At 38.1% G+C, this 27,882-nt stretch overlaps 3 protein-coding genes across 3 annotated transcripts; 2 read left to right on the top strand and 1 right to left on the bottom strand.

The window, feature by feature from the left end:
- Positions 1–1,426: 1,426 nt before the first annotated feature.
- Positions 1,427–5,330, top strand: tmem14ca (transmembrane protein 14Ca). Its single transcript, XM_079259714.1, has 5 exons — positions 1,427–1,502; positions 2,018–2,102; positions 2,597–2,698; positions 4,804–4,891; positions 5,133–5,330. The coding sequence occupies exons 2-5, from the start codon at positions 2,027–2,029 to the stop codon at positions 5,191–5,193; spliced, it is 327 nt and encodes a 108-aa protein (XP_079115840.1). The 5' UTR covers positions 1,427–1,502; positions 2,018–2,026; the 3' UTR covers positions 5,194–5,330.
- A 343-nt stretch (positions 5,331–5,673) lies between these two features.
- Positions 5,674–15,558, bottom strand: mak (male germ cell-associated kinase; the record flags this gene model as incomplete). The annotated part of the gene is made up of 15 exons (XM_079259713.1): positions 5,674–5,993; positions 6,640–6,735; positions 7,066–7,185; positions 7,400–7,462; positions 8,518–8,661; positions 8,878–9,017; positions 9,203–9,411; positions 9,608–9,856; positions 10,861–11,028; positions 11,162–11,333; positions 11,424–11,556; positions 12,568–12,650; positions 13,701–13,822; positions 14,258–14,312; positions 15,455–15,558. 15 exons carry the CDS (start codon positions 15,556–15,558, stop codon positions 5,833–5,835), a joined length of 2,019 nt encoding a protein of 672 aa, XP_079115839.1. The 3' UTR covers positions 5,674–5,832.
- A 5,105-nt stretch (positions 15,559–20,663) lies between these two features.
- On the top strand, positions 20,664–27,481 carry plcxd2 (phosphatidylinositol-specific phospholipase C, X domain containing 2; the record flags this gene model as incomplete). Its single annotated transcript, XM_079259468.1, has 8 exons — positions 20,664–20,766; positions 21,022–21,158; positions 21,251–21,370; positions 22,462–22,515; positions 22,598–22,753; positions 25,315–25,425; positions 26,076–26,206; positions 27,322–27,481. The coding sequence occupies 8 exons, from the start codon at positions 20,664–20,666 to the stop codon at positions 27,479–27,481; spliced, it is 972 nt and encodes a 323-aa protein (XP_079115594.1).
- Between the last annotated feature and the right edge of the window lie 401 nt (positions 27,482–27,882).

Here is a 27,882-nt window from a genome sequence, read left to right on the forward strand (position 1 = left end):
TATTATTATTATTATTATTATTATTACATTGTCTAGTATTTGAACTGGTTATTTTTATTCTTTTTGGTGGCTGGTTTGTCCATTTTCAGACCGATGAGGGGTAAAAAAACAAAAAAAAAAACAAAAAAACATGTTTTGCTTCTCTTTACTTTTCTTCCTTCCTCAGAAAAAAAAAAAAATACATAAGTCATGCTGCAGACCAAAGCGTCTGTCCGGCACAGACGGTAACTATCCCGTCATCAGCTCTCGAGATACAAAAAGCCTCATGCCGTGACAGTAAAGAGGGTTTCGGGTCTGTTGTGTCAAACTCTGCTCTCCAAGGAAAATAATTTGTGTTCTGGCGCCACCTTTCTTCCGTAAACACGCGCTGCTGTTGGAGTTGTGACTATTTGTTGGAAGAAAATCCAATGAATAGACGCACTTTGGGGAAATTCTATAGGAAATTACTAATTACATTAAGTTTTTAATTTCCTTGTATTGGACTACGTTTTCCCACCCTCTGTAGCGCAATGCAAAGATATTTGAAGACAAAACTTATCTTGATTTGACTAAGTCAATGTTGTTGTGGTTAAAATTACACCGTAATTCGATCCTGTAGTGCCATCTTGTGGTCGTAAATATAAACCCATTTACGACTGGAAATCAGCAAGTGTCTTCACGTTGTCCATCAGACGTTCAATACGTTTCATATCAGTACCACTATTGTTTGGGAAGTCTGTATTAAATGATAGGAAAGTGATAATTTTTATAACGAGGGCTCAATCTGCTGTTAATTTAATGCACTACATCATAAAGACAAATAGTTACTTTAAAACAGCCTATATTGGGGACACGAGCTGCTGAATGGAAATACACTTTAAATTTACCAAAAAGCGACAGATCTTTCTTCTTTTATTTTGTAATCGAGGGCCATTGGTGCAATTTGATTTTTTAAACCTCTACATTAATCAAGTAGCATATTGTACCCTGGAATTAAAGTATTTATTCAGACTGTAAAAATACGCAAATTCTTAACAAATTTGCCTTTGAGGTCAGTTTGAATTTCCTGCTGCATTCAGAAACAATAAAAACCTATATTGTAACTAAAAATATCTGTTAGGATGGGAGATTGAGCTGCATCCTCCAACTCAATCTGTTGGTTTACTTATATAGGCTATTATGAATTGGATTTCATTATGTTGTTTTTCTGTCTGTAAAGCGTCTTGACGTGATTTGACGCTATATAAATGAAGTTAAATTGAATTGAATTGAATCGTATTGAATTGAATTTTTAAAACGCAAAGTGTTCTTATGTTATATCTGCATTTGTTACTGTAAACTGTTAGTTGTGCAGCCTTACACTGAGACTCGCATCATTTACGCAGAACGTCACTGTCACGCAGTACCGCCTACATTTCCCATCAGCCCCCTCGACCGACTGCGTGAAATGTGTACCATTAATTTGTGTCCTATAGAGAACAGGCTGTGGTTGACTGTGACAGAGGGCGAACTGAAGGATTAAGGTTGTATTTAGTCTTTTTTTTGGTAGCTATTGTTACGGCTACGCTTAATTTTAAAAGTCGGGTTGAAATGGAAACAGTTTTTTTTAAATTATTTTTATGAGACTCTTGTCAGGGGATTTAGGGTATTGTGCAAGTTTGCTTCATGTAACGATGCTAGTAAAGTGTGTTGGTGCTCGTGGTGCTAGGCTGTTCACAGCAGCTTGTCTTATCTTCTTAGCCAGATACACACCAACATAGATGTAGCCCTCAATGTAACGACTTCTGACCAAATGCAACTGCGTGCTTCTGTTTGACAACCTGAAAAATTTTTCTTGTGTTAAGATGTTCGCGTTTGTTTTGTTGGTTCAGCTAGCCTTCAGTAACAGCAGTGTGTTGTCTGACCACTATGAGTCTGACAGGTTTTTTAATTTTTATGCAATAGTAAGTCATGTTTGCTGGAATTAAACTAGTTGTGTTCCTGTTTGCTGCTCTGGTTTTGCTTGTTTGTCTTAGTGAATACTGTGTTTCTTTGGCAGGTGTCCAACATGTCTGTGGATTGGGTTGGTTATGGATATGCCACTGTCATCGCTTCTGGGGGGGTTGTTGGTTACGTGAAAGCAGGTAGATGGACTGTAAAACCATGTTTACAATAGGAATACACCGTCAGTTCAAACATATTTATTGATTTAACATTTATTCTACTAAGCAGACGCTTATTTCTTTCACAAATCTTCTGTCTCGTCAGCTGATATGCAGGGCCGGATTAAAAGTGCACAGGCCCCTGGGCCCAAAGTGTTCCAGGGGCCCCATTCCCCACCGTAACATTGTGAAAATTGTGAATGAAACAACATTTCTAACATCTCTCACCAAATTGTCCCATTAGCAATACACTAGACACTGTGGTGTAACTATCTGGCTTTATGTACATTTTGTTTCATGTCCTAACTGCTGGTGTTTGCTTCACATGGGCTCCAAGTGGGCCCCTGGGCCTGTGCCTATCATGCCCATTGGATAATCCGAACTTGCTGACATGTTCATACTGTATATAGTGTCTTCGTAAAAACTTTAAGTCTCATATGTTTGTTTGTCTTCCCTCTTTTATCTCTTTTTCTAAGGCAGCGTCCCTTCACTGGCTGCCGGTCTTCTTTTCGGGGGCCTTGCAGGTTTTGGCGCGTACCAGATCTCCAATGACCCTAAAAATATTTGGGTGTCTTTAGGTTAGTAAAAGTTACATATTGTGGCTTTAATATTAGTAATCCAAGTAATTTAGTCTCCATGGATTGATAGATACTTTATTCATCTCCAGCAGAAGTTCATTATTCCAGCAGCTTTGTAAAAATAAACCACAGGAGCATGCATGGTTTGGAAACACTGGTATTCTTAAATTTAATCGATTCAGTAGTAAAGACATGCATGGAAATATGACTAATTCGTGTAAAGAAATTCTGTGTAGACAAAAGGGCAAACAAGGTTGAATAATTTAAATTTAGCATGTTTTTGGCATTTATTGTTTGACTTACCTTTAGCACTAATGAAATAGTTTTGCCTCAAAAATGGTTACTTACACACCTTTTTAGCAGTAAATTCGTCATTAAATTTGGCTAACCGGACATTTTACTGCTCAGAGAAATGCTTGCTCTCGTCTGTCTGTTTTACATACTGCTTGATTAAAGATGGACAAGGTTTAATAAACAATGACATGGCTTTATCACAGTACCTGTGTTCACACTGCAGTTGAATGGGATCTGAATCCGAATTTTTCAACTCAAATGTACTCGTATCTGGTTTTTTTCTGACAGTGTGAACAGCACAAGTCACAGTGAATCTGATGTTTTATAAACAGATTCAGGTCACTTTCACGACTGAGTCGGATACATGTTGCATTTTGTTTGATGCGACTGGTCTGAACAGCCAGGTCGTATTCAATGCGACTTTGACGTCATTCTGGAGCTCCTGGAGATAGTCTCTCTGAGGTAGTTTAATCTCCTGTAGCATGAAGACATGATGCTCAGTGACAGACTACAGAGCAAACAGAGGATTTGGCGAGGTGCGGTAACCCGCCCCCTGTTGCTCACGTTCTCAGGACGATGGGTTTCCTGAACGACATGACACACCTCGAAAGTCTTGAGGTGATCATAGACTGTATATAAAGAGATGGATGTAGCCTCCGTGACATCACCTGTAAGTTTCTTAAGAGCTAAATTGAAGCTGGGTGGGCGGTTCTTATCATCGTCATTTTGGCAGAGGCATGCGTGTCGTCTCATCCGGAAAATACAAATATGGGGAAAGAGGTGGAGCTGAATGGGAGGCTGTGAGCGTCATGGTGGATGATTGACATCGAGCGCACTCCAAGCTTTCTGTAGCGAAGAGCTAACCTGGAGATAACAGGAGCTAACGAGCTAACGGAGGTAAGCGGGCTAAAGCTGAGTCACTGGCTAAAAACCGCGGTTGTTCTACATTCTTCTTACTTGAAGCGGGAGATGGGTACCTGTCAATCAAAAGGACATGCCCCTAAATATGCCGAACTTCGAGATTAAATTACTTTTAAACGAGCGAGTTAGAAAAAATTCACTCCCCCCACAGTTGTCATGAAGGTAAACCTGATCTATAAACCGAAAATGGATTTTTGAACCAGGCTGTAAACATGTTTATTTCTGCTGTGAAGTCTGTCTTTTTAACATGGGGGTCTATAGGGATTTGCTCGGTTTTGCACCCCCTAGTGGATGAAGGAGGGAACTGTAGTTTTATGCACTTCCACATAGGCTTCACTTTTAACTGCCAGAGGTCGCTGCTTGGAGGTGATGTGTTTGGAGATGTGGTGAAAAGTATTTCTTGACATCCTTAAGTTTAGGAAGAACTGAAGCCACTCACATCCTGATCCTACCCCTCCTGGCTCCGGAGCCGCATCCACACACTCCTCTGTACTGATGTTGCTGTAAATTGCTCTGAGTAGGAACATATTACAAAATTAAATTCCTCCATTCATCCTTTTTTAGTAGAACCCGCTCACAGATTTGCCGATCACTGCCACACACTGCTATTAACAGAAGCCTACAAATGACAGCATCTAGTTTACATAAACAACACCCTGTGTGTGTTGTCATTAATGTTCAGCAGAGCATGCAGGTCACTTCAAGAGCTGCTTGCAAAGCCATCTGCAGACATTTTTAAAATGCAAAATGAACCGTCAAGCAAAAAAAAAAAAAAAAAAGAGCAGTAAATCAGCATTGCTCATTAAGGCCTGCAGGGTGAACGTAGGCAGAAAGTCCAGAAGCTTGAATTAAACTTCATTCACTAACATTGATCATCATGTGTTTGCCAGCTACATCAGGAGCGCTCTCTGGCATTATGGGAAAGAGGTTTTATGGATCAAGGAAGTTCATGCCAGCTGGTCTGATGGCAGGAGCGAGGTTTGATTCTCAACAAATTTATAATAAAAGAATAACTATATAAAGGATATTAATGATATTTTTTAAGTGCTTAATGTTAAAATGCGTAATACCACCAAGTCAAACCAAATGGACTATCGATTAAAGTGATACTTTGTATTCTACTACTGTGTTTAGGTTAATTCAACTTCCAGTCTTGAATAAATTAATTCTGAACGATTTTATTCAGTAATTTACTTTATTTTTGTTCTTCTTGTTCCAGTCTTCTCATGGTGGGGAAACTTAGCTTGACATTGCTCCAGAAACCTGCAGGATCCTCATGAGATGACTGAAAATTGTTCAATCCTCATTTACTCACATCAATCTTCTTCTTCTCAGACGGCCTCCCAGCATCTGCCATTTACTGTTCTTTTGTTAAAAGAAAAGAAATGCTTTATCATGAAATATATTGTTTATATGCCATAAAGATAGTTGTCTTGTCGTTTCTGAATTACATTTATTAGTAAAAAAAAAAAAAAAAAAAAGAAAGAATGTTACAAAATGTTTATTCATTGTGTCTTCAAGAGTCTTACAGTTGCTTTACAATGTCCAGGAATCATTTCTTGTTGTGTCACCTACAATATGACATAAAGCTGAGAAAGTTTAGCATTGCAGAATCTTTTCATGTAACAAAGTCACTGTCAGTGTAGGCGAAACACTTTAAAAAAGTTTTAAAAAACAAATACTTGACTACGTTTAAGTCTTCCTCAGAATGTCCAAGCAGCGCTAACAGTAGAATTGGCTCGCACTGGATCCCTCAGGAAAGCAGTGGGATTGTCTCGCAGACCGGACCGGTCTTGGCAACCATCACCTCCAATGCACACGTTATGCAAACACGGAAATTATAACTGAAAATGTGAGTGGGATCACACAATGTGGAAGATGTGGACAGAACGCCCACTTATCCGTCTGTTTGCCAAAGACTACCGGTTTCCACCGTACTTGGAAGTCCAGTCCACCCTGCCGTGGACGGGCTGCACAGCCGGAGCTCTGCTCAGGAGATTTCCAGATGATTTCCCCAATGCAGAATAGCTGCTCCCCTTCACCTGAGTCCTGTCCGTCCTCCTCTTCCAGCCCTCGTAATCTAGAGGAAAATGCCAAAACACATCGCAGTTTGGATTTTGTATTGGGAGAAAATTGTCCAAGTCCACCCCAAGGCCAGACAGTGTAATGCTCAGTCTTTTTTACAACAGATATTGGGGAAAAAATACATGTTTCTGTTAGCATCTTGTGTGAATGACAAGTGCGCCTTGGCTTAAAGGGCTGCAGGAGAAAACTTGCTGCCTCTAAAATAAGAAGGCAACACAGTTTAGGCTGAAAAGCCACAAGGTTTCTGAAACAACGTGTTTTGGGCTGATGAGATTAAAGCAGAGATTTTAGTAAAAATGTTCTATACCAATTGCCAGACATGGTGGTGGAGGTTTAATGATTTGGCCTCCTTTTCAGCCACAAACCTGCTCACCTTGCAGTTATTGACTTGCTCATGAACTCTTCTGTATATCAGTGTATTTCAGAGTCAAATGTCAGGTCATCTAACAGCTAGTTTTGCTAAATTTGACTCATGCAACAGAGAAGGATTCCAAACAGAGCCTCAAATTAAAAAAGAAATTAATCAAGACCTGCACTGATTCGGTCAAAGTTCAGACAGTCTAGAGAGACCTGTGCATAAATAGCTGAAAACAAAACAGGCTACTGAATCATCTTTTCTTTATATAAAAAAATGGCAATACCTTCACTAGTTTCACTCAATGATGAGTTGGATATGGGCTTGAGTTTTGCAGATTTTGTCTTGTCTTTTTTATTATCAGGAGAAGAAGAAAGATTGACTGAAAGAGTGAAGAAAAAGGACAAATATAGTTGGAATAATTAGATTTTGAGAGAAATGTAAGTGAAACAACAGCAACAAAAGAGAGAAAATAGTACAGCGTGACTGAATATGAGAACAGTTAAGCTTTAGGTTATGAGGTTATGTTTCCCCGTGTCCTTAGTTCTGGTTTCCTCTTTTATTTTGTTTTGTTTTTTTTATTTTGTGGACAAGGGGTGCTCAGTGTTTACTCATTCTTCAGAATCAAGCTCTTAGAGTAACCCAAACCTTTTGGGTTACATGTTTGACTGTGAAATAAATAAACATATATAAGGTTGTAAGAAGTCCTTACTTGTGTGCTGACCAGCCAAAGGGGCAAGCTGGATTCTCTGTCCCACTGAGCCGACCTCTTTCTTTTGGAAAGAAGGGATGTAACCACCGGAGAGGTTGTATTTGGTGCTTATAAAGTTCCCTTTGAGAAAAGACACAGATATGTTTGCTTTATTAACAGTTTACATCAAACAAAACAATACTGACTGAAATGCAACGCATAACTGTATTAACTACAGTTAATACAATGTTTGCACTCAATGCAGCCTTATTACACCAAATAATTAATGAGGAAGCCACATATTTGCATCATTGCCTCTAACTTCAGAATTTAAAAAGTTATCTTGTTTCAATACCTTTAGACAGATCAATTTTCTCCAGTATTCTTTCTTTGACAACAGTTTTCTCTGGTGTGCTATCTGCAGATTTAGACGCATTGTCTTCTAATTTCGTAGGCAAAACGTTGGAGGAGATGTGGACACAGTCAAGTGAGAAAGGAGAAAAGAAAAAAAGACGACAGGATTGAAAAGAACACAGCAAAACAAAACTAAAGAAGACCTGAAAGCAAAAGTGTTTTTCATGACCTTGTGAAACAGTACAGTAATGACTAATAGGCTAATGGTTCCATTGTAAAGAAGTGCTGGAAGGTGGAGCAGATGAAGGGTGAGGAGGTGCAACTGAAGGCCATTTAGGGCACATTTGATCTTCAACAGACAGTCTTAATCTCATGAATAGATCATGAAAGGGAGAGACAAGGTGACAGAAAGCGACGGCCGAAGGAGTGGACACATATTGTGTGTCTGTCTGCACAAGCAATGATTTATAGATGTGTCATATCTCTAAAGCTGCAGATATCTGGGCTCACTCCCAACATTTATGTGCCCACTGAATCATAACTACAGAGCTTGGAGAAATTGACTGCATTCTTAGCTTTTAGTGGTTTTGCGGCGCAAAGACGACAGTATCGCCCAACACCAGGCAACACTGCCAGTCCACAGGTTTACTATACTGGACAAGATGGTGGAGTTATTATAACAGGTAGTGGAGTGAGCAGGTTTACAGTGCTAATCTGTTACAGATAATGCTTTGCTTGTGCATATGGTTTAAGCTCAAAGTATTTTTATTTCTGAAGAAAATGTTCAGGTTATAAATAAAATGGGGGGGAAAAAAAAAAAAAAGCATTCACAACCACAGCACAAAAAACGTTGATTTAAGAAAATGAAAACACTGAAATGCATGCATGGTGCTTTGGTGCGGCATTGCAAGAAATGTTGGCACAAGCCCAGAGCAGCAGAATGAATATGTTAGAGTTCAAAAGATCCTGCATCTATCTGAGACTTCATTATAAGATATACAAGATGTTGGGTAATATGTTAAGTATTAAGTGTCAAATTTGGAAACCTGAGTTCCCTCTGCTGTACACTACAACAAAACACCTCTTAACACTTCTGCATTAGACATTAGCGGTCCTTACCTGCGTTGGCTCTGACAGACAGACCTCCTCCAATTGAACCTAGCGGCTTATTTACAGTGTTTGAAGTGTTTTCCCACAGATCCCGCAGCGTCATACCACCCAGCTCTTTATCTCCAGATGGAGTCTGAGTCTTTCCAATCAGGCCTTGAAGCAACATATGAATAAATGTAAATAAAAGTAGGAAAAAAAACCTCTTAAAATCACAGTTTTGGTTTTGTTGTTGTTGCTGTTTATGAAACTAAAATTTCAGCAGACAATAAAGGCCAATAATCTCTTTATGAACAAAAGCAACACGTTGCACACTCTACCTTGGTTAATCAAATTTGTAGCATTGGGAATGAGGCCTACTGCTCGTCTCACCTGGCAGGTAACGTGACTGACTGAGATAGTGCTGCCGTGCTGCAGATCCAGGAAGACTGGAATCCATTTGGCCCACCTTAACGTTGCTCGGCAATTTGGTAACAGTGCTGAAGGAATATAGAGGTTTCTGATCCTTGGCTCTAACAACAAAATAAAAAAGACTTTGAGAGTCTTGATGATGATAATGATGTAATGTATTTCAACAAGTGTTTTTGCAAAAAAATATGGCAAGTATCCACATGACTAAAACAGCTCCATGATAGGAAATTGATGTATTGCCTCACAGTTTATATTTTCCACTCCTGTAAAGGATAAGAGTACTTACTGAGGGCAGCGCTCCTTAGAGCTCCTCTCTTCCTCTGCAGTCCCTAGACTGGGTTTCTTGGAGTTGGAAGCAGCAGTTTCTGATTGGTCAGATTCCTCCCAGCTGTCTGAGGTCTTGGCCACAGTCTGCCCCCAACGACGACGCCCACTTTTCAATATGCCCATCACCCCACTGCCAACTGTGTTTTCACTGCCCAGCGGTGATGCCTTCTGCAGGAGAAAACAATATCATAACTTATCTGAATTTCACTTTTACTTTCTGCTAGAGTCACTGTCCAGCTGCTTTTAACTGCACATAATCTAGCTTTATTCTGCCAAGTTACCTTCAAAGTCTGAATATTTGCTAATTTCAGTAAATGTAGCTTATTAGAAAATAAAAATAATCAGATTTTATGAGACCACTTACTGCTTGGCTGAGGCCCCCCGGTTTACTGTCAACCTGAGGCAAGGGGATCTGCTGAAGAGGCTGGTGGTGCTGATGGTTTCTGGAGGAAGTTGAGGAACTTTTGGACTCAGAGGAAGACTGCAGGCCATCTGCCTTCGACTCGGAGACCTGTTTCTGAACAAGCGGCCTAGTCTGGACCTTTTTGACCTCCTGGCTCTGAGGACGAGGCCCCAGGACTTGGCCCACTTGGAAATAAGGATAACGCAGGGCCTAGCCACAGAAAGGGATAAATACAAATGACTGTGTTTTCTTTTTTAGTATTGTTTTAGCTGTGTAAGTTCTTTATCATTTTGTAAATTATGCCTAAATGTAAAATGTGTACATTAAAACAAGATAATGTACATTAAAAAACATTTTAATAAACTGACTTGTTTAAACATTGGTACAAATTAAACACAAAATATCTGAGGTTTATCATTGAACTCTGAAAGGGAACCCAGAACATGATCAGATGGCAGTGCTGAGTGTTTAATAAAGGAATCAAAATTACACGCTTCACCCTTTAATATCTCCCTCCACCATTTGGTAGAGCAACTTTTTCAGTGACAACAATTTATCTAATGAATAAATGGTGGAAGTATACTTGCCAAATTCATCGCTATTCCACTAAGTTTGGGCATGTAATGCCAAAAGTTAATATATGTTATCTGACTAGAGTTTCATGTTTTGACTAATACACTGTTGTTACTATATTACTAAATGTTATTGCAACCATTTGTTAAAAAATGGATTGTTATCATCGTCTAATGGAGAAGGATAAAAATAAATGAAGAAAGATTTTTAGTTTTTTTTTCTTTTTTTTTGTGTGCAAACATTAAAGAGCTAAAATAATGCAGAAATGCATCACAGTGACCCGGAGCAGCTGGGAGCTGTGTGAGCCGAACATGTACAAGCACTGTCATTCCCTCTGGAAAGGTGTTTCCTCCTCAACGTCCACAGAGTACTTCCGCCATCTCACTGGAATATATATATATATATATATATATATATATATATATATATACATACATACATATACAAAATAAAGCCAAAGGTTGTGTTGTGATGCTTAAGTTACAAAAACCTGGAGCGTGTTCAGTTTTAATTCCCAGCAACCATAAATACAATTTACTGTAGTTAATCAACCAGCCATGCTAAACACAAAGGATATCACTAAAAATTGTAGAAAAAATAGTTAATATGAGGCTTTATTCTGCGATGTTGGTCTTGCTTACCTGTACAGCAGTAGGTCTTTTTTTAGGATCCCATTGTAGCAGGTCTTTCATCAGTAAAATAGCTTCATTGCTTGCATTTGGGATGAGGGTCTTCAGTTGTGTCGGCACACATTGGGGGAAGCGGAAGTTCATAGCAGTTGCCAGCTGGTAGCCCTCTGGCCAGTCCGTCTAATGATGAAGACATTTAAAGGATTGCATTTATTCATATAATCACTCACTTATTTAAATATGTTTACATTAGTTCATAAATTCATTCTTACAGCTCTGATAAGTTCAGGCTCTTCCACATCCCTCTGCTCACCTTTTTAACAGTTCCCAAGACTTGGCAGATCTTAAAAATTTCATCCACTTCGCTGTTTCCAGGGAAAAGGGGTCTAAGTGTGTAGAGTTCAGCCATGATGCAACCCACCGCCCACAGGTCGATGGGAGAACTGTAGGTAGATGACCTTAGCAGAACCTCTGGAGCTCGGTACCTTCATACAGAAAAATGTAGCTTTTAAGCCAGCTCATTTAAACAAGTATGGGTGAGTAAACAAATGCACATTTAAGAGAGGTGCTCATACCATCTAGTTGATACATAGTCCGTGTATGGAGGTTTGGAGCGGATCTCTCTGGCCAGTCCAAAATCTGCTATTTTGACCAGTTCTGGACCCATGCACAACAGATTCTCTGGCTTCATGTCTCGATGGAAGAAACCTGCATAATTTATAAATCAAGTGTTAAACCTATTGAATCAAATTACAGCAACGCATATTTTACAAGTGCTACAAATGTGTATAATTCAGAAATAATTACAAACAAATAGATTTAAATTACCATTACTGAGCGCACCTGAATATAACCCGCATCTAAATATAAGCTGCACCTTTATTGAGCGTGCAGCAGCTCTATTTCCTTCTTCTAATGCTACATTGATCACCTTTATCTTGAAGGCTGAATCATATGCATTTCTTTGTGTATTTTCCATAATGATGGTGTGTGTATAGATAGCAAAATGACTCGTTAGCCCGTAAAAATCCATACATTAGCCGCATCATTGTTTAAGCTGCAGGATTAAAACCATGAAGAAGAGTAGCAACTTACTGCCCGGAAATTACAATAATCTTGCCTTTGTCATTTCATGTAAACATTTTCATTATTGACATTAACTAGGGCCAAGGCCAATGTACACTTTTTAATTGCGGGTTATAATGATTATTACAATTATTTGTAATATGTTAAATAAAGTGTACAGAAGTTGTGTAAAATCGTAAAATATGCAACAAGCTGTACATATTGCTTGCATGGTTGTTGTATTTACACTTTATTTATATGTGTGTGTATATATTTGTAATATCTATATATATATCTATATATATATATATATATATATATCTATATATATATATATATATATATATATATATAAGTTGTGATGCATGTACATTTTTTCATTTCTTAATTCCTTATTAAGAGCTGCTGTAACAAGTGAATTTCTCCACTTTGAGATTAAATAAAGTCTAAAATTTCAAATGCAGCTTCAACATTGTCATATAAAAAATTCAAATCACTGAAAAAAACATTGAATTAGGTGCAATTTTTTTTCCTGTCCAAAAATTCCAAATGCATTTATATAACATTGTATTGCTATATGAGATCAATTCTAACTAGAAAAGGTTATACTGTTTTTGGGAGGGGGCAGGGAGATAACAGAGCAAATCCTCTTACCATGCTTGTGTACAAAAGCCAAACCAGACAGCACTTGAAACATGATGTTTCTAATTTCATTCTCTGAGAACATCTTATTCTCTCTATCAGCACAGCAAAGAGACAAAGAAGGAAGGAAGGAAATGAAGAAAAAGTGTTAAGAAAAGCAGAAGCCCGGAAAAGTATCTGCATTTTGGATGTGTGGAAGCGTGGACTTTTTTTCTGATTATAGATCAACTTTGCTAATTTTTTATTATCCTTCTGATCAAATGAGATGGCATATGAGGCAACTGAATGGCATACTGAAGCAACTCCAGTCAGATGTTGTAATTTAGAAAGGCTTAAATATGGAGATATGAGGCATCCACATATCCATTCATTACACAGAAATCATGCAGACCAGAGAGTTGGACAGCGTTTAGAACAAGCGAGGGTTCCCATACTACAAGAATTTAAGAAATGTTAAATTATTCTAACCATTCTGATCATTAATTGAATTATTTTCCTGTTTTTTTTTTTAGAGAAGTGTGAGCAAATCTTGCAGAATGAAACCACTCTCATAGGCTTGCAAGCATGAATGAAACCCGTGCACCTACCATGTTTGTGAATAAATGAGAGACCTTGCAAAATCTGAAAGCTTATGTTTCTTATCACTGATTCTGGAAACAATTTTTTTCTGTAAACATAAAATCAATAATACAAGTCTCATGAAGAAGTTTAAGGAAAGCATCACAGCATAGAAAGTATTCTTATAAAACAACGCTAAACCGCTAATCTGACTGCTTCCTTCATGTCTGCCTTTGCCTTTGACAATAAGCCCCAGGTGTGTTTTGCACACACTGTATAAACAACTGGTGTTTTCCAAGCTAACAAAAACATCAAGGCTTCCTCCAGAGATGGTGTTACGTGTTGTGGCAGCTGTTTGCAAAATTCATTGGGAGGAGGAAGCTGTTTACTGCATGATGTGGTGACAGAAATATGGAATTTTCCACTGGAAATAATGGGATCCTATCAGATCTTTGAAAACACATCACTAACCCTAACAAACATCTAAACCTTGTAACGGCACATTTCTGATCCAACTGACAAGACCAAACTAGATCATTTAAAGCATTCGTCAAACATTTGTATTGTGAATGTGTCGTTCTCCTTACCTATCCTTCATAAGCTGGTAAAGGTTCTCCTTCATGTACTCAAAGACAAAATAGAGGTGATCGTTCTCTCTGATAACCTCTTTTAGTTTCACCACATTGGCGTGGTTCAGCTTCTTCAGTGACTGGAAAGAAAGACGATGTGAAAGCCGAGAAAAATGTTAGCTTGTGCATAATCACATGCTTATTTAATACCAGGTTTATGAAGGGATATGTCATAAGAGTTAGTGTATGAACTGATAGCATAAGTTGGTTGGTTCTTATTTCACAATGTTACATTTGAAAGCCGGCAAGCTCACTGAAGTTGCTTTATGGACAATAGTGTCAACCAGAAAATACCCATTTCATAAGGTAATACATACATATATATATATACATATATATATATATATATATATATATATATATATATATATATATATATATATACATATATATATATATATATATATATATATATATATATATATATATATATATATACATACATATATATATATATATATATATATATATATATATATCACTGATGCCTGTAATGCTTCAACGACCATCCCTACCTTCACTTCTCTTAGGTTCATACATTCATCCCATGAATAGAACTTCCTCTTCATCCTGGGAAGGAATTGAAAAGACTTTATGGCAAAATATTCATGAGGTATGCATACATGCACGGGAATAAAGGGTCAAGTAAATTACATACAATACATAATATCGTACTACAAATGCATCTGCAAAATTGTTTTGTGCAACTCTATCAATAATTCAGTTCTTTTCAGGCATCTCCAATTTCAACGTATATTAATACGGGAAGAAACGCTGCAAAGTCTACAGACTGCAGTCATAGAAACCGTTACTCCAAACTAATTCAGGTTCTTGTCTTAAATTATATGTTGTTTAACTGTTTATTTGTTCGTAATGCGTTAGTAATAAATAATATGTGTTGCCATGTGCACGAACACAGCATAGCAGCTGCCGTTTATTAACCTCTCCCTCCCTCTGGGATTACATAAGAGTTAGAGAACGAACAGATATCCTTTTCTCCTCATCTCCTCCACAATGTCAGCAACCTGACACACCCCTTCTACTTTCACTCCCTTTCACCGTCACCACCTGTATTATCTTGCATGGTAACCAAATGATCAACAAGTGAACGCATCTCATTGGTTTCTCCTCTATTATTGAGCACCATGACCGCGTTGCAGAAACAAAGCAAAGCAAGCTGGTTTGTTTGCCCCACTGATGGCAGGCACCTCATCCTGGCCACCAGCCTCTCGTCTTATAGTAACATCTGCCAGGACCGCTGTTAAAGCTGGTAGAAAGCATCAGAGAGGCATTAAAGAAAATGGCAGCCCCTCATTGCTAACCATAGAAAGTAATGCAAATATAGAAGGCGAAGTGAGAAAAGCCTTTTCCATTTGATTTACTTTTAACTAAATAAAGTTGAGATGTTTCTAAATACACAAATGTTACAGAAAACTTGTGACACTGTTTTGTAGATTATTACTGCTTAGTCCTCCAGAAGAAAATAAAATCCTCTTCAATGTAAAAAAAGGGTAGAATCAAAACAGAAATATAAATTTACCTCTATTCATCAATTCATTTATATACTACAATATCGAATATCCCTTTTGGGGATTAATAATGTATTTTTTCATTTCATTTCATTCATAGCAAATGACATTTTGATCATATGTGCAAATCTAAAAATGTGCAAAATGTCTCAAATATATTAAGAAATAAATCAACACGCTCACCTCTTGATGGCTACAAGTTCCCCAGACTCATTGCTTCTCCCCATCAGCACACTTCCATAGGTGCCATCACCCAGCTGCTTCAGGGTGGTATAGCGATTCATCATGCCTCAAAATGATTTCATCAGCTTGTTAACCTTCTTTATGTGTGAGGCGATGATCAATCAAACGTCTTTCCTGTTCAGTCTTGTTTCTCCAGCCTGATCTTCACAAAGGTTTTAAGTTTTCTTCTCAGGATGAACGACTTTCAGTTGGTCTACTATGTAGCAAATCCAGAGTGTGGAGCTCAAACCTCATGTTCCGCTCACTGATCCACTGTCAGAAAAGGAAGGAGTTCAGCCAGAAGTCACGAGACAGCTAAAAAAGAATAGAAATCAACAGACACATGAATTAAAGTTACAAAAGATTATCAAAACGATCTAACTCCTCTTACTTGCACTCACAAATCTGCACAACAGAGGCAGACCTGGGCAGATGGTGATGCTACAGCAGGATAACTTCCTGTTTTTCCTTTAACGAAGACAATTAGGTACGTGCCGCATGACTGCTGTAGGAGGTTCCAATATGAACACCCGAGGGAGATGACATAGCCAGCCTAAGGCAGATTAGGCAAACAGAGATGTAAATAGGATGTTACATCACCAGTATGCTTACCGGCATTCACAACCTTCTCCGAGCGCCCTGCCTGGCAAGAGGATTTGATTGACGCCACAGTGATCAAACTGAATGTTCAGATGAATAAATCTCCCGAGATGCTTCTTCAGAACGGTGGGGTAAACAACTTGTATTTATATTAAATTACCCCCCATGTTCCTACTGCTGATCTGTTTTACTCTGCAATCAATGTTATATCTGTATTCCTTCATTTGATATTATCTATACATGCAAACTGGCACGTTACTATTATAAATAATCTGGAAAAAATTGCTAAATGAATACTGTGTCGCTTTCTTAAAGCATTTTCAGCTAAATAATTTCAAACTGGGCTGACTCAAACAGTAAGCCTGCAATAAGTATAAATATAAACTGGGATGATAACATTTAGTAAGAGACTGAACATAAATAATAGGCTTGAACAGTCAGACATGCTGCAGTGTAAGTGAGTAAATACCTTCATTGGCATCGCAGCTACAACAGCTATAGCTGTGAGGCAGGCCATGTAAGGTAAGCTGGATGTTCTTGGGCAAGATACATGTGCACATGTGCTTTGTCATCATAGTGACAGACCATGACTATGCATGTGCTTATATTTGCATATCTTAAACTATATTGAAATCTAAAAGAAAGAAGGCTAATTTAATGTATATTTTTTAAGTTTAAGCACTGTTTATTATACATGGCTAATGTTGCAAGTTGCACGACAAAGAGTTAAAATCTGTGAATTCACACAATACTTTTGTAAAGCACGAAAGAAAATATTATTCACACTGGTCTGCGCTCCTTCCTGTTTTTCCCAACAACCAAAGTCAGCTGTCATTCAATCAAATTAAGGTCTTAAAACTATGACTAGAAAGGTTATATCTGCCTGAAACCATGTTTGGGCTTCATAAAATGATCCTGTAACTTGAAGGCATAGTTTAGGTAGCTTTCCTACATTAATTGTTAGAGTGAGGTGGTGACCACAGGTACAAAACAAACTCTACGGTACAGATAAGCTATAACATTAATCAATAAAAAATTATCATACTGTTTATTTCTGTTTGTTTGTTTTGAGTTTTGGTCTCTCAAAGAAACAAAACTTAATTCGATTTTTTTAATTAATTAAATCCTCTTATATGTAAATGTATGCTTAGTATATTACTTTTACATTTAGAACAACACATAGAAAAGAATGAAGAGTGAATGGGAAGATTGAGTGTAATCAAAGTGTATGGTTGACATGTGCTGAGTTCACTCACAAGAGTCTTTTATTATCTGATCACTTTTGAAGAAGCTGAAAGACACTGAGAGAAAGTGATCAAATAAATAAATAAAGTTATTTGGATTTCTGATAGAAAGTTCTGGAAGTTTAAAAATATGTTTGCATGCTGTATATTTTATCATACAGAAAGACCTGGATCCATTTTTTATTTTATTTAATGATCTCTTTCTTTCTTTTGTTATTTTAACATAACTCTAAAAACTAAATAGATATAAAAGACAGAGCAGTTGTTACAAAAACTGTCTTATTTATATTAACTTTTATTGGTGTTTCCTTTAATGACAATTCCAGTTGCAGGTGATACGAATACACACCATAATGCACTTACAAGATCTTATTCTTCAAAGTTTTACACAATGCCAGCTGTATTTAGAATTAGTCAAATTTCTGTGCAGAAAACAGGGACATGTCATCATGGTTTGATCATTTGACTGATGAATTCTTGTTTTGTAGTCTGTAAAATAACACATGGTGCATCCACTGCAAGCATGACACCACAGAATCCCCTCCCAACCTCACAACAACAATCCCTCAACTGATTTTCAGTGTGTTGTAGGTGTTGGTGAGATAAAATAAGCAATGTACATGTGCAGTGTGAACGTAGCAAAGTGACGAGATATCAAAGAGCCTCAAATAAACCAAGTTAATTTATGTGAGGATAATTATAGTGGTCATATAAAGTATCCTCCAAGCATAATCTGGATTTTATTAATAATCAACAGCATAGCTACACATATAAATATTCATAATGGAATGTCAAATATATGATGAAATTTATTTTTTATTAACAGATCTTAATGAATATATAGCTAGCAAATAACCATTAAATGCACACAGATGTTTTGGCAACTTAACCCGATTAAGTCTAAACCTTCATTTGTAAGGATTGAATTCTGTATGCAAGTTATTTTTAGGAATTTGAAGAATAGTCTTATTAGGACCTAAAGAAAATTTCACTACAAATTGGAAATGTCTTGTCTAAAAGGAAATGTCATTATGACAAGCAAGTCTCACTGAGACTAACAAGAAGAGAAGAACCTGCAATCTGTTGAGGAGGGATTTAAAAGGAATTAAGATGTAGCAAGGCCACATGACATGAGGAGGCTAATCAAGGTCAGTTTCACTGCAGACACATACTGTAGACACATTAGCAACAGAGAAGAATAAATACTAAATAAGTCTTCTTAATGCATCCATTGAAATATCTTTTTTGTTTGCAAAGCTTATTCGGTTTTGTTTGCAGTTTTGCTTGACCATCCACAGGAAGCTGAGAGCAATAAATAAAATAATCTTCGTCTTTTTACATTTACAACAGTTTTTTTTGTTTATTTGTATGTTTTTGTTGAAGTTTTTGTCTATACTTTGTTAAGGAGGAGAAAAAAAACGGAGTTTGGATGAGTTTTTGGACATTGGCTATCAGCTTTGACACTTCTTTTAACGTGTTATCCATGAGGCTCGTGCTATCTGCTTCTCGCTCCGTTTAAAACTCACCAGTTTGGGGTGTGTAGCGTAGTTTCTGCCCTCGATCGTTGTCTGGCTCGTCTGATAGCTCCAGATAAATTTTGCGTGGTGTCTAAACCCAGCTCTGATGATAAGATGAGTGCGCGCGTGTGTGCGTGACCATTTCCCATGGAAACGTGCACACAAACGCAACGTTTGTTCAGATGCCAGGAGACACAAGCGGCGCAAGCAGCCGCAAAGCTTTGTGGGAATTGCTGTCCTTGGAGAGAGCGTTTCACTGGAGCAACTAAAAGTGGGATTTTCATATAAATAAATAAATAAATAAATAAATAAATAAATAAAAAATAATAGCTTGTAACTTGTAGAAAACAGAGGAGCTGAATGTCGTTACCATGTCTAAAAAACTTTTTGCACAGACTGCAAACTCAGAAGTCATTCTCGGGAATATAATCAACAAAAGACAAATTTCCTTGCTTTTTGTACTAAGTTTAGTTTGAATATCAATATTAAGTTGAGCAAAACTTGACTTTCAACATATTCTTTCGAGTCAGCTTGAAATTGACTCCAAAAAAGCAACAACAAATGTATTATTAATAATAATAATAATAATAATAATAATAATAATAATAATAATAATAATAATAATAAATAAAATAATAATAATAATATTGATAATGACAATAATAACAAAGACACATATTGCAAATACACACGCTTGTGTTTCCACACAAAATTGTGTTTCCAAAATTCGAAAATTTTATTATGTAGCATTAAATGGAATTCAAAGGTAATTTTTTTTTTTTTTTTTTTTTTTTTTTTTTTTTTTAATTTTACAACAATATGATTGTGTTCCATGGATCTTTGTAAAAGAAAAGGGTTAGCTGCACATTATGAGCCTGAACTGAGATGGGTATTTATTTAACCAGTATATTTGACACGATCTTCACAGATGTATTCATAACACAAATGTTTTGGACAAAAGGAAAACTACAGGAGACTTCTTCAAACCACCATGTGGACCCAGTAGTGCTTAACCCCCCGTACCAGCAGATGGCGCTGCATGATTGCTTTTGTTATTACAGGCGTCACTCCCAAAGTCCTGTTACCAGTCTAATATCTATGTCTACGGTTTATGTCTGACACAAACACTGGAAGAACTAGATCATTAACCCCTATTAGATGCAAATTAAACATTATAGGACAGTCCAAAAGTATCAAATTAGACTTATATTAAACAATTTAGCATAGCATTTACAGTCCTCAGTGTAGAAAATAAATAGTCAGGCTATGTCATCCTACATCATCTTGTGCCCATACATGAGATGATCCATAGAGCTGCTTAGAGCTCAGTGCGCAGTCATCCCACCCATCTAAGATCTGCTGACTCTGGAAAACCAGTCCAAGAGGATTTCCTCATTTCTCACTTTTTTATGTACCTGAGTGTGTATGTGTGCCCATGACGTGATTGTAGGAAAACACAAGAGGTAGGTCAAGCCAAGAAGCATGAGAATGGACGGGGGAGGAGGAGGAACAGGGTGTAATAAGTGGGAATTCAGTCTAAGAGGATTAGTGCAATCGTTAGCTCCCCGACGGTCTTAAGAAGGATAGCCTACCGGAACCTGGGTGAGGGAACAGGCCACACCTGAACTGTCACCGCCGGTCTTTATGAGGTTTTCAAGATGCAGAAAACGCGTTAAATTAACAGTGACCTTCCAGGATGACCGGTGGGGGGTATTACCTGTTGGGAGCGCACTGGAAATTGTTGCGGGGCGCGCATCTGAACCAGAAAGCGGTTTCCTGACAGGGGGTTGTTGTTAGGCAGCTTTCGGCATGAAGACGAGACCCGCAGGGATTGGTAACGTCAATGCAGACTGGATGGGTTCACTCCCCTCCAAGCTCAGCGGCATGCCCCTCAAACACCTCGCAGTGCCAGGTATGTGCCTTGGACAATGTTTGGTTGCTCCAGTGAACTTTGGAGGGGTGGGATTTTAAAACTGTCATGTTTGAAAGAAAGGTTTTAAGATGCAGGCACGAATCAGAGGTTATATGTGTATTTTGCATACATTTAAAAGTTAAACTGCAAGTTATTTTCTTTTGTCTCACTTTCTTCTCTAGTTCTCCCCCTTTTTTGTGTGTGTTAAATTAGGGTTTTTCCATCAGCACAAGCAGCTCTATCTCTTTCTTCCAGGCTCCCATGACTCTTTCACCTTCTGGGTGGATGTGCATGCTCCTGTGGGTCCTGATCAGAAAGCTTATGTGAAGTACCTGGCTACCATGTTCAGTGTCTTGGCCAAGAAGGTGATGGTGAAGTGGTCCATGACACAGGTACTTCTGATATGATGAAAACAACCACTCAAGCATACATATTGTTGCATTATCTTGTGCATCATTGTGAAATTTGTTTTGTATTCCTATAGAACCTGACATTTAGGGAGCAACTAGATGCAGGGATCCGTTACTTTGATCTCAGGGTATCCTCTAAACCAGGGGAACCAGGAAATGAGATTTACTTCATCCATGGTCTCTTTGGACACAAAGTAAGTGCAGTTCCTTGCAGCATCCAACAGGATGCTATTTCTACTTTAATCAAATCAAATCAAACTTTATTTATAAAGCACTTTTTCTACAATAAAATGCAACACAAAGTGCTTTACATGATATAAAAAGTAAACACAACTCCCTTCTCACATTCAGACGCATACACACTCATACACACACCCAAACATCAATTTCAACAGTACTCTTAAACATTACGCATGCACCTACCTAGTTATTTATTGCTGAACACAGATGAGCCTGGTAAGGAACACCATCACAGGAGCCATCTGCACCAGGAGTCGATCAGACCACAGTATCAGGGGCACCATTACAGACCAAAGCCATGAAAGGCGCCCCTGCAGCCATGGCCATTATAACAACCCGGTGCAGAGGGCTCCCTCTGGGGAAACACCGGAAAATATCCTAAAATTGATAAAATACATTAAAAGAAAAAGAAAATAAAAGAAAATGGTAGTAATGTTAAAAACAAAAAAAAATATTTCAATGAAAAACAATACAATTAAGATTATAAAAGCAGATTAATTAAAAAAAAAAAAAAAACTACTTTAATATCTTTACTTTCATATCTGTCTACCAATTCAAGTTTGGTGCAATTAACTTTTTGATTTGGCTCTTTGACACTCAGCTATCGTGGTTGATTGTCTTCACTTTCTTTTAAGTAGAGCAGCAACGATGACCCAGAGAGCAGGGATCACAGGATACGTGCCTGGTTGTAAACACCTCTACTCTGAAATGGGTCATTCTACTGTGTCTGCTCTCTACTGAAGTCTGTCATAAAGAGTGTGACATGAAACACACTTGTAGTTGTAAACTCGAAGATAAAAAAAAACATTTTACAAGCCAGGCTGTAACATTACACATCTTTGTGTTGAAGTTTGACTCTATTAACATTTATTTCATGGGGTAAAGTGGTGATATTTTACATTCCAACTCTCATCCATGACTTTAAAGGCAGGTTTTTGTTGCTGACTAAACAAGATGTGGCTTTTTTTTTTTTTTTTGTACAGGTGAGTCATTGAAACTGATGATTTTGTGAATTAACTGAAAACGAACTCTTCTCTTGCTTAAGGTGAGGGACGGCTTATTAGAAATCAATTCTTTCTTGAGCAGACACAAAAAGGAGGTGAGAATTACATCTAATAGTACTTTTTTTAAGGTTTACAACACAAACAGATAGCTTACTGGTTCGATATATTTGGACGTAGGTGGTGTTTTTGGACTTCAATCATTACTATGCAATGGATACGGAGCACCATGTGTACCTCATCAACATGCTGCAGGAAGTGTTTGGCAGTAAGCTGTGCGGCCACAGCACCGTGGAGAGCATCACTCTGGACTACCTCTGGGAGAAGAAATACCAGGTGACATCAGGATGTGGAAGTGAAATTTTTCAGTGGATTTTATCAATTCTCACAAATCAAAATCTTAAAAGTATGAACTTCTTTGTGCTTGAAAATAAATGTGGCCTAAATGTATATACAGGACATGGACACGTGAAATAGGTATGTAGGTGTGCGTGTGGTGGATGATTCAATGAAGGTCAGGTAATTCCTGCCACCTGTGACTCTACTGGGCTGGAATTAGTGGTGAGCATCATCCCATTAACACGTCTCCTACAATCCTACTCAACTTTCTCTTTCCTGCACTTCAGCTTTTAGTCGATCTCTCTTTGTCATTTTTTTTTATCGCCTCATAATTCTTCCTTGTCCCTTAGACACACTGCTAACTCTGTGTCATTCTACGCTACCTTATTATTTGCTGGTTTATTTTCTGAACTAACTAGATGGAAGTGAGAGCTCTGGGACTGTGGATATGCCAGCCAGTTTTACTCCAAAAGCAGCATGTTTAAACAGGGTTTGAAGTGCAAGTATTGCAGCTAAAATAAGCGAAAGGGTCTTGGCTGCAGACAGGAAAATGAGGCGGGGCTGGATGTCCAACATTTTGATTGGATCATGTTTCTCCTCCCCTCTAAATGCTAACCCTAACCCTGACCCTAATCACGCCCATTTGACATCTAACTCCGCCCAATATCCCCCCCCCCCCCCCCCCCCCCACCCCATTCTCCAGTCTGCAGCCGGGGGATATTGAAATAAGCTAGTTAAAGGGATACTGTGTAACTTTAGCCACTTGGGGCACTAAACCTGTAACTTCCCAGAAGCCATGCAACACTGTTGCAAATTTAAAAGAAAAGAAAGAAAAAAGGAAAAAATAAATTGAACTGTCTCCTTCTCTGTTTTTCGCTAAATGTTTAGGGACTCACGTTAACCTTGGTCTGCAGCAATTAGCTTTAACTAGCCGCATTTAGCTTGTACTAAACATCATAATAAGGACACAAACGTATACTGCGACGTTCAGCAGCTCATCTGGCACTCACTGCCATTGTTTTGAATAAATGCTGGCTGAAAGATGTGAAAAAGTTCATCACGCTTTGGTATGCGTGCACAACAGGCAAAGAGCTAACTAAGCAGTCTAATAATACAGAGGCAAACAGAGAGAGAGTTTTATACCTTCACTGTTCTTTCATCAGACTCCAATGAGTAAATGCTTTATCAAGGTCGACTTGTGTCTTTCCTCTGGACCCATCCCTTTCCCCCTTTCTCTTTCTGTCTTCGTCAGACACTGTTTTCACCTTCTTGCTTCATTTATCCATGACAAACTTTATGTTGAAACAGCAGGAAAAGGTAGCACAAAGCTGAGCCTCTGAGTTTATGGAGAAGCAAATCACTCCTGGTCACATGATTTTATGAGAGACGGATCCGCTCCTGCATCATTACAATGTCTGGTTTCTGGAGAGGGCAGACTCCTCAGAGGGCCACCACACGTCATGCTCTAGTGACCCCAGAAATTATTACCCCATTATTACTCACATTAGGCTGATGTTTGGGTCAGAAGTTACATGGTATCCCTTTAAACCTTGTCTATCCACTGTAGCAGCATGTGTATCATTAGTTCTCTAGGCTCTGTAGTGTATTCAGAATTGATCCAGAAACAGTGTGAAGGGCTTGTTTACACTTCACTTTACAGGCTTTGTTCCATCCATCCAATTTTCAACTATTTCATCCAGTTCAAATTAGCTGATAGGCTGTGGCTTATCCCAGCTGCCACTGGGTAGGAGGAAGAGTACACCAGATGTGTCATCAGTCTTTCATAAGGTCAGATAAGCACAACATTCCCAGATAAGTCTATTTTACTTGACAGTAGCCCATTGCAATATGGCTGATAATGAGTTGCCAGTTGTCTTACAGCCAGTAGACTGCATCTTGTTTGTTTTTATTCCCTCTATTTGAATCTTTACGATGGGATTTTTGCAATGTATTCCTATCATTGCTAATTGGAGTTGGAGCCAATGAATACCCATTTGGGTTGTGACCAGTTTAAAAAGCCTACATGATTGGGATTCCTGTTGAGGTGTGCATGCATGTCTTGGATAGATTACTACTGTACAACATGTGCATAAGCGTCTATTCAAATAGCCCGACTATCATTCCTGTTCCCATGACCTTAATCTGTTACTGGTTTACTTGGCAAATGATGCATAGAGTGTAGCAGACGGGGAAGGAAGCAAGCAGAAGAAGATGTGCACATAAAGTATCTGCAGAGGGCAACCTTTCTCAGTTTATTCTTCCTGTTGTTTGTTTTACTGCTGGATAAGATCCATTTTCAAAGCATAAGTTGCTGATGTTAACTTATGATGAATTTGAGGAGTAAAATCAACTGAACGCAAGACCAACCTATGAACGTAAGCTTTTTTATGCTTTATAAAACACCTCCCAGGTGTTACATGGTGTTTTGCTTCCTGTTTGTGTTCCAGATTTGTGGGTATTTTATGTTTTCATTGTATGTTGAGCTCCAACTCAATTTTTTTCTGTAGCCTTCAAAACACCTGGTTTCAGCACCATCTTTCATTTTCTTCTGCTGCCAGGTTATTGTGTTCTACCATCATCCTTCAGCTCAGGGTATTCCTGTCATGTGGCCGGGCTATAAGATCCCAGCTCCCTGGGCAAACACCACTGAGCCCAACAAGCTTATACAGGTAAGAGGACAAGACTTTCTCCCTTTCTGAGCTTCAACATTTTCTAGAATGGATACCGTATGCATACAGTCCCTGGAGAAATCTTATTGTAAAAGAAATTGTCCGGACATCAGTCAGTCATTTTAAGAGAAATTAGATTATGAAGGAAGAAAAGGACCATACCCAAACCATCAACAATCCCTTCATTAAAAGTGTTTAAAGAAGAAGAAAGTAGTCTCAATGTTGACATTGACACAGTAAAAAGGTTATGGAAGGACCTAAACTGAACAGTATACATGAGGAAACTTAGCACCATCCAGGAGTTGGAGTTTTATTCAGTACAGCTCAAACTCTTCAAAGATTATAAATTATATTCAGGACTAAGCCACAGTTTCTAGAAGATTTCTTTTACATTAGATTTCAGATAAATAAGTAAGTAGTATATTTTGTCCTTTTTCCTATTGGACTTTTAACCTACTGTTGGCATTAGTATAATTATTTTATTCTGATGCTTCAGGGGACACACAGACTGATGACTGTCACACACCTCCTGACCTCTTTTCTTCTTACTCTACTAGCTCTTTTCTGATGTTTGTCCCGGACATTTTTTTTTTTAAAATTTAAGTCCTCTTTCATTAAGATTTATTTGTTTTGGACTTTATCTCCTCTAGTTCCTTGAAACTACACGGAAGGAAAGAGCAAAACGTGGAACCTTCCATGTTACCCAGGCCATCCTCACACCCACTGTCAACACTGTGGCTAAGGGCCTGGTCTGGGGGCTGCGCAACTACCTGGTAGAGAGGTCGGTAATTAGCATTGTATGAGTGCAGGAGTGTGTTAGTGGAGTAGTTGTGTTTGTAAAGTAAAAATGTAATCTGCTTTGGAAAGAACGAAACATGTGTTTTACTTTATGTCCACTAGAGGGCGATGTAATGAACGATGCTACATGTCAGTCATTGATTAACGAGGATTTAAACATGACTTGACCTGAAAAAACTGAATGATGATTAAATCATGGCAATGTTGAAGTCCACAGCATAAAAAGTGCTTTAATTTTAGCACCATTTGTAATTATTGTGTAGCCTAAACCACATTGTTAAACAATATTTGTGTAAAAGGGATGTCTTTCCAGCTGAGATCTTCTATCTTATATCTTGATCTCGTTAAACATCATCAATTTATTTGATTATACATGAACTATAATTTCAATTCAAACTATAAACAATTAGGCATAAGCACATGCTTAATGCTTTGATAGATATATTATTTTGCTTAAGCAAATAATGTATGACTTGAACCAAATTTAGCTAAAATCTAACCTTGAAGTTATGATCCAGATAATATATCAGATTTGAGATGACCAGCCGCCAGTCCTCAGGCAAAATCCCAAAACGGACACCGTGGCGAGACAGGAGGTGGCCCAATTTGTGCACTTCTGAGGAAATAGGATTGTTTACCAGTGCTGAATAAACATTATAGCTTCCTGGTTTTGTTCTGCTGGTGACTGACACATACTGGAGGAGTGTTAGGAGTATTGCAGCCTCAGAGTCCCTGTTTGCGACTATGTGCATACTAAGGGCCCAAATAGAAATGGTGTGTATGAAAAAGTGGGATTTCAAGACAAGAGTGACAAAATCATCTCATACTGACAAACTGAATCTTTCTTTCACTCTTCTGTTCCTCCCCTTAGGTAATATTTTTCTATTACAGCATTTTTAAATAAAACTATAACATAAAACTGCAATAACATTCAGCCTAGGTGGATTTTAGCAGATTTGTTGCTATAAAACCTGCAGAGATGGATGCCTGACATGACAGCTTGTGTACTTGGAATTTGAACGGAAGCATGTTTGTTATAATGGAAACTGCTGCAACATTTCGCCTTGTGACACAAACCTCCTTCTTATTTGGCCCTAGAAATCTGCCAACCATCATGTCTTGGGTTGAGACTCAGAGGCCAGGTGTGGACGGAGTCAACATCATCACCTCTGACTTTGTGGACCTCACTGACTTTGCCAACATTGTCATCAAGCTCAATAACCTGCTGCTTTCAGAGCAGAACCTTAAATCCAGATGACACATGCTTTTATCCGACGTTGCAGTGATGGTGGAAGGAAATCTGATTCTCATCCTGCTACAAAAATGACTTTATTTAGGATTTTTTATATTGTTCACAAGCAGCTCTTCTAATGCTGATAGAGCTTTATCATCTCACCCACGGACACACAAAATTAGCATCCTCTTCTCTCTGATATGCCAACGCCTTTATATCTTCCAGGAACTCATTTGTTTTCGTTGCAGCCCATTTTAGTATCCGGCATGATGAGGAACAAAGTATAGACAAATAAAAGAAAATCAGGAAGTTTGTGACAGAAACCTGAGGTGCACATGAAAACCTAACAACACTTGGCTGGTGAGCTGAAGTTGGCTTTTTAACTGCACTTTTTTCCCGGTAATAAAATGAAATTGGGGAGGAAA

This window comes from Telmatherina bonti, assembly GCF_933228915.1.
Source record: "Telmatherina bonti genome assembly, chromosome: 20".
Taxonomy (NCBI): Eukaryota; Metazoa; Chordata; class Actinopteri; order Atheriniformes; family Telmatherinidae; genus Telmatherina; species Telmatherina bonti.

Coding starts and splice junctions, on each gene's coding strand:
- tmem14ca (XM_079259714.1), top strand. CDS start 2,027: ATGTCTGTGGATTGGGTTGGTTATGGATATGCCACTGTCATCGCTTCT. Junction 2,699..4,803: donor AAATATTTGGGTGTCTTTAG/GTTAGTAAAAGT, acceptor TGTGTTTGCCAG/CTACATCAGGAGCGCTCTCT. Junction 4,892..5,132: donor GGTCTGATGGCAGGAGCGAG/GTTTGATTCTCA, acceptor TTCTTGTTCCAG/TCTTCTCATGGTGGGGAAAC.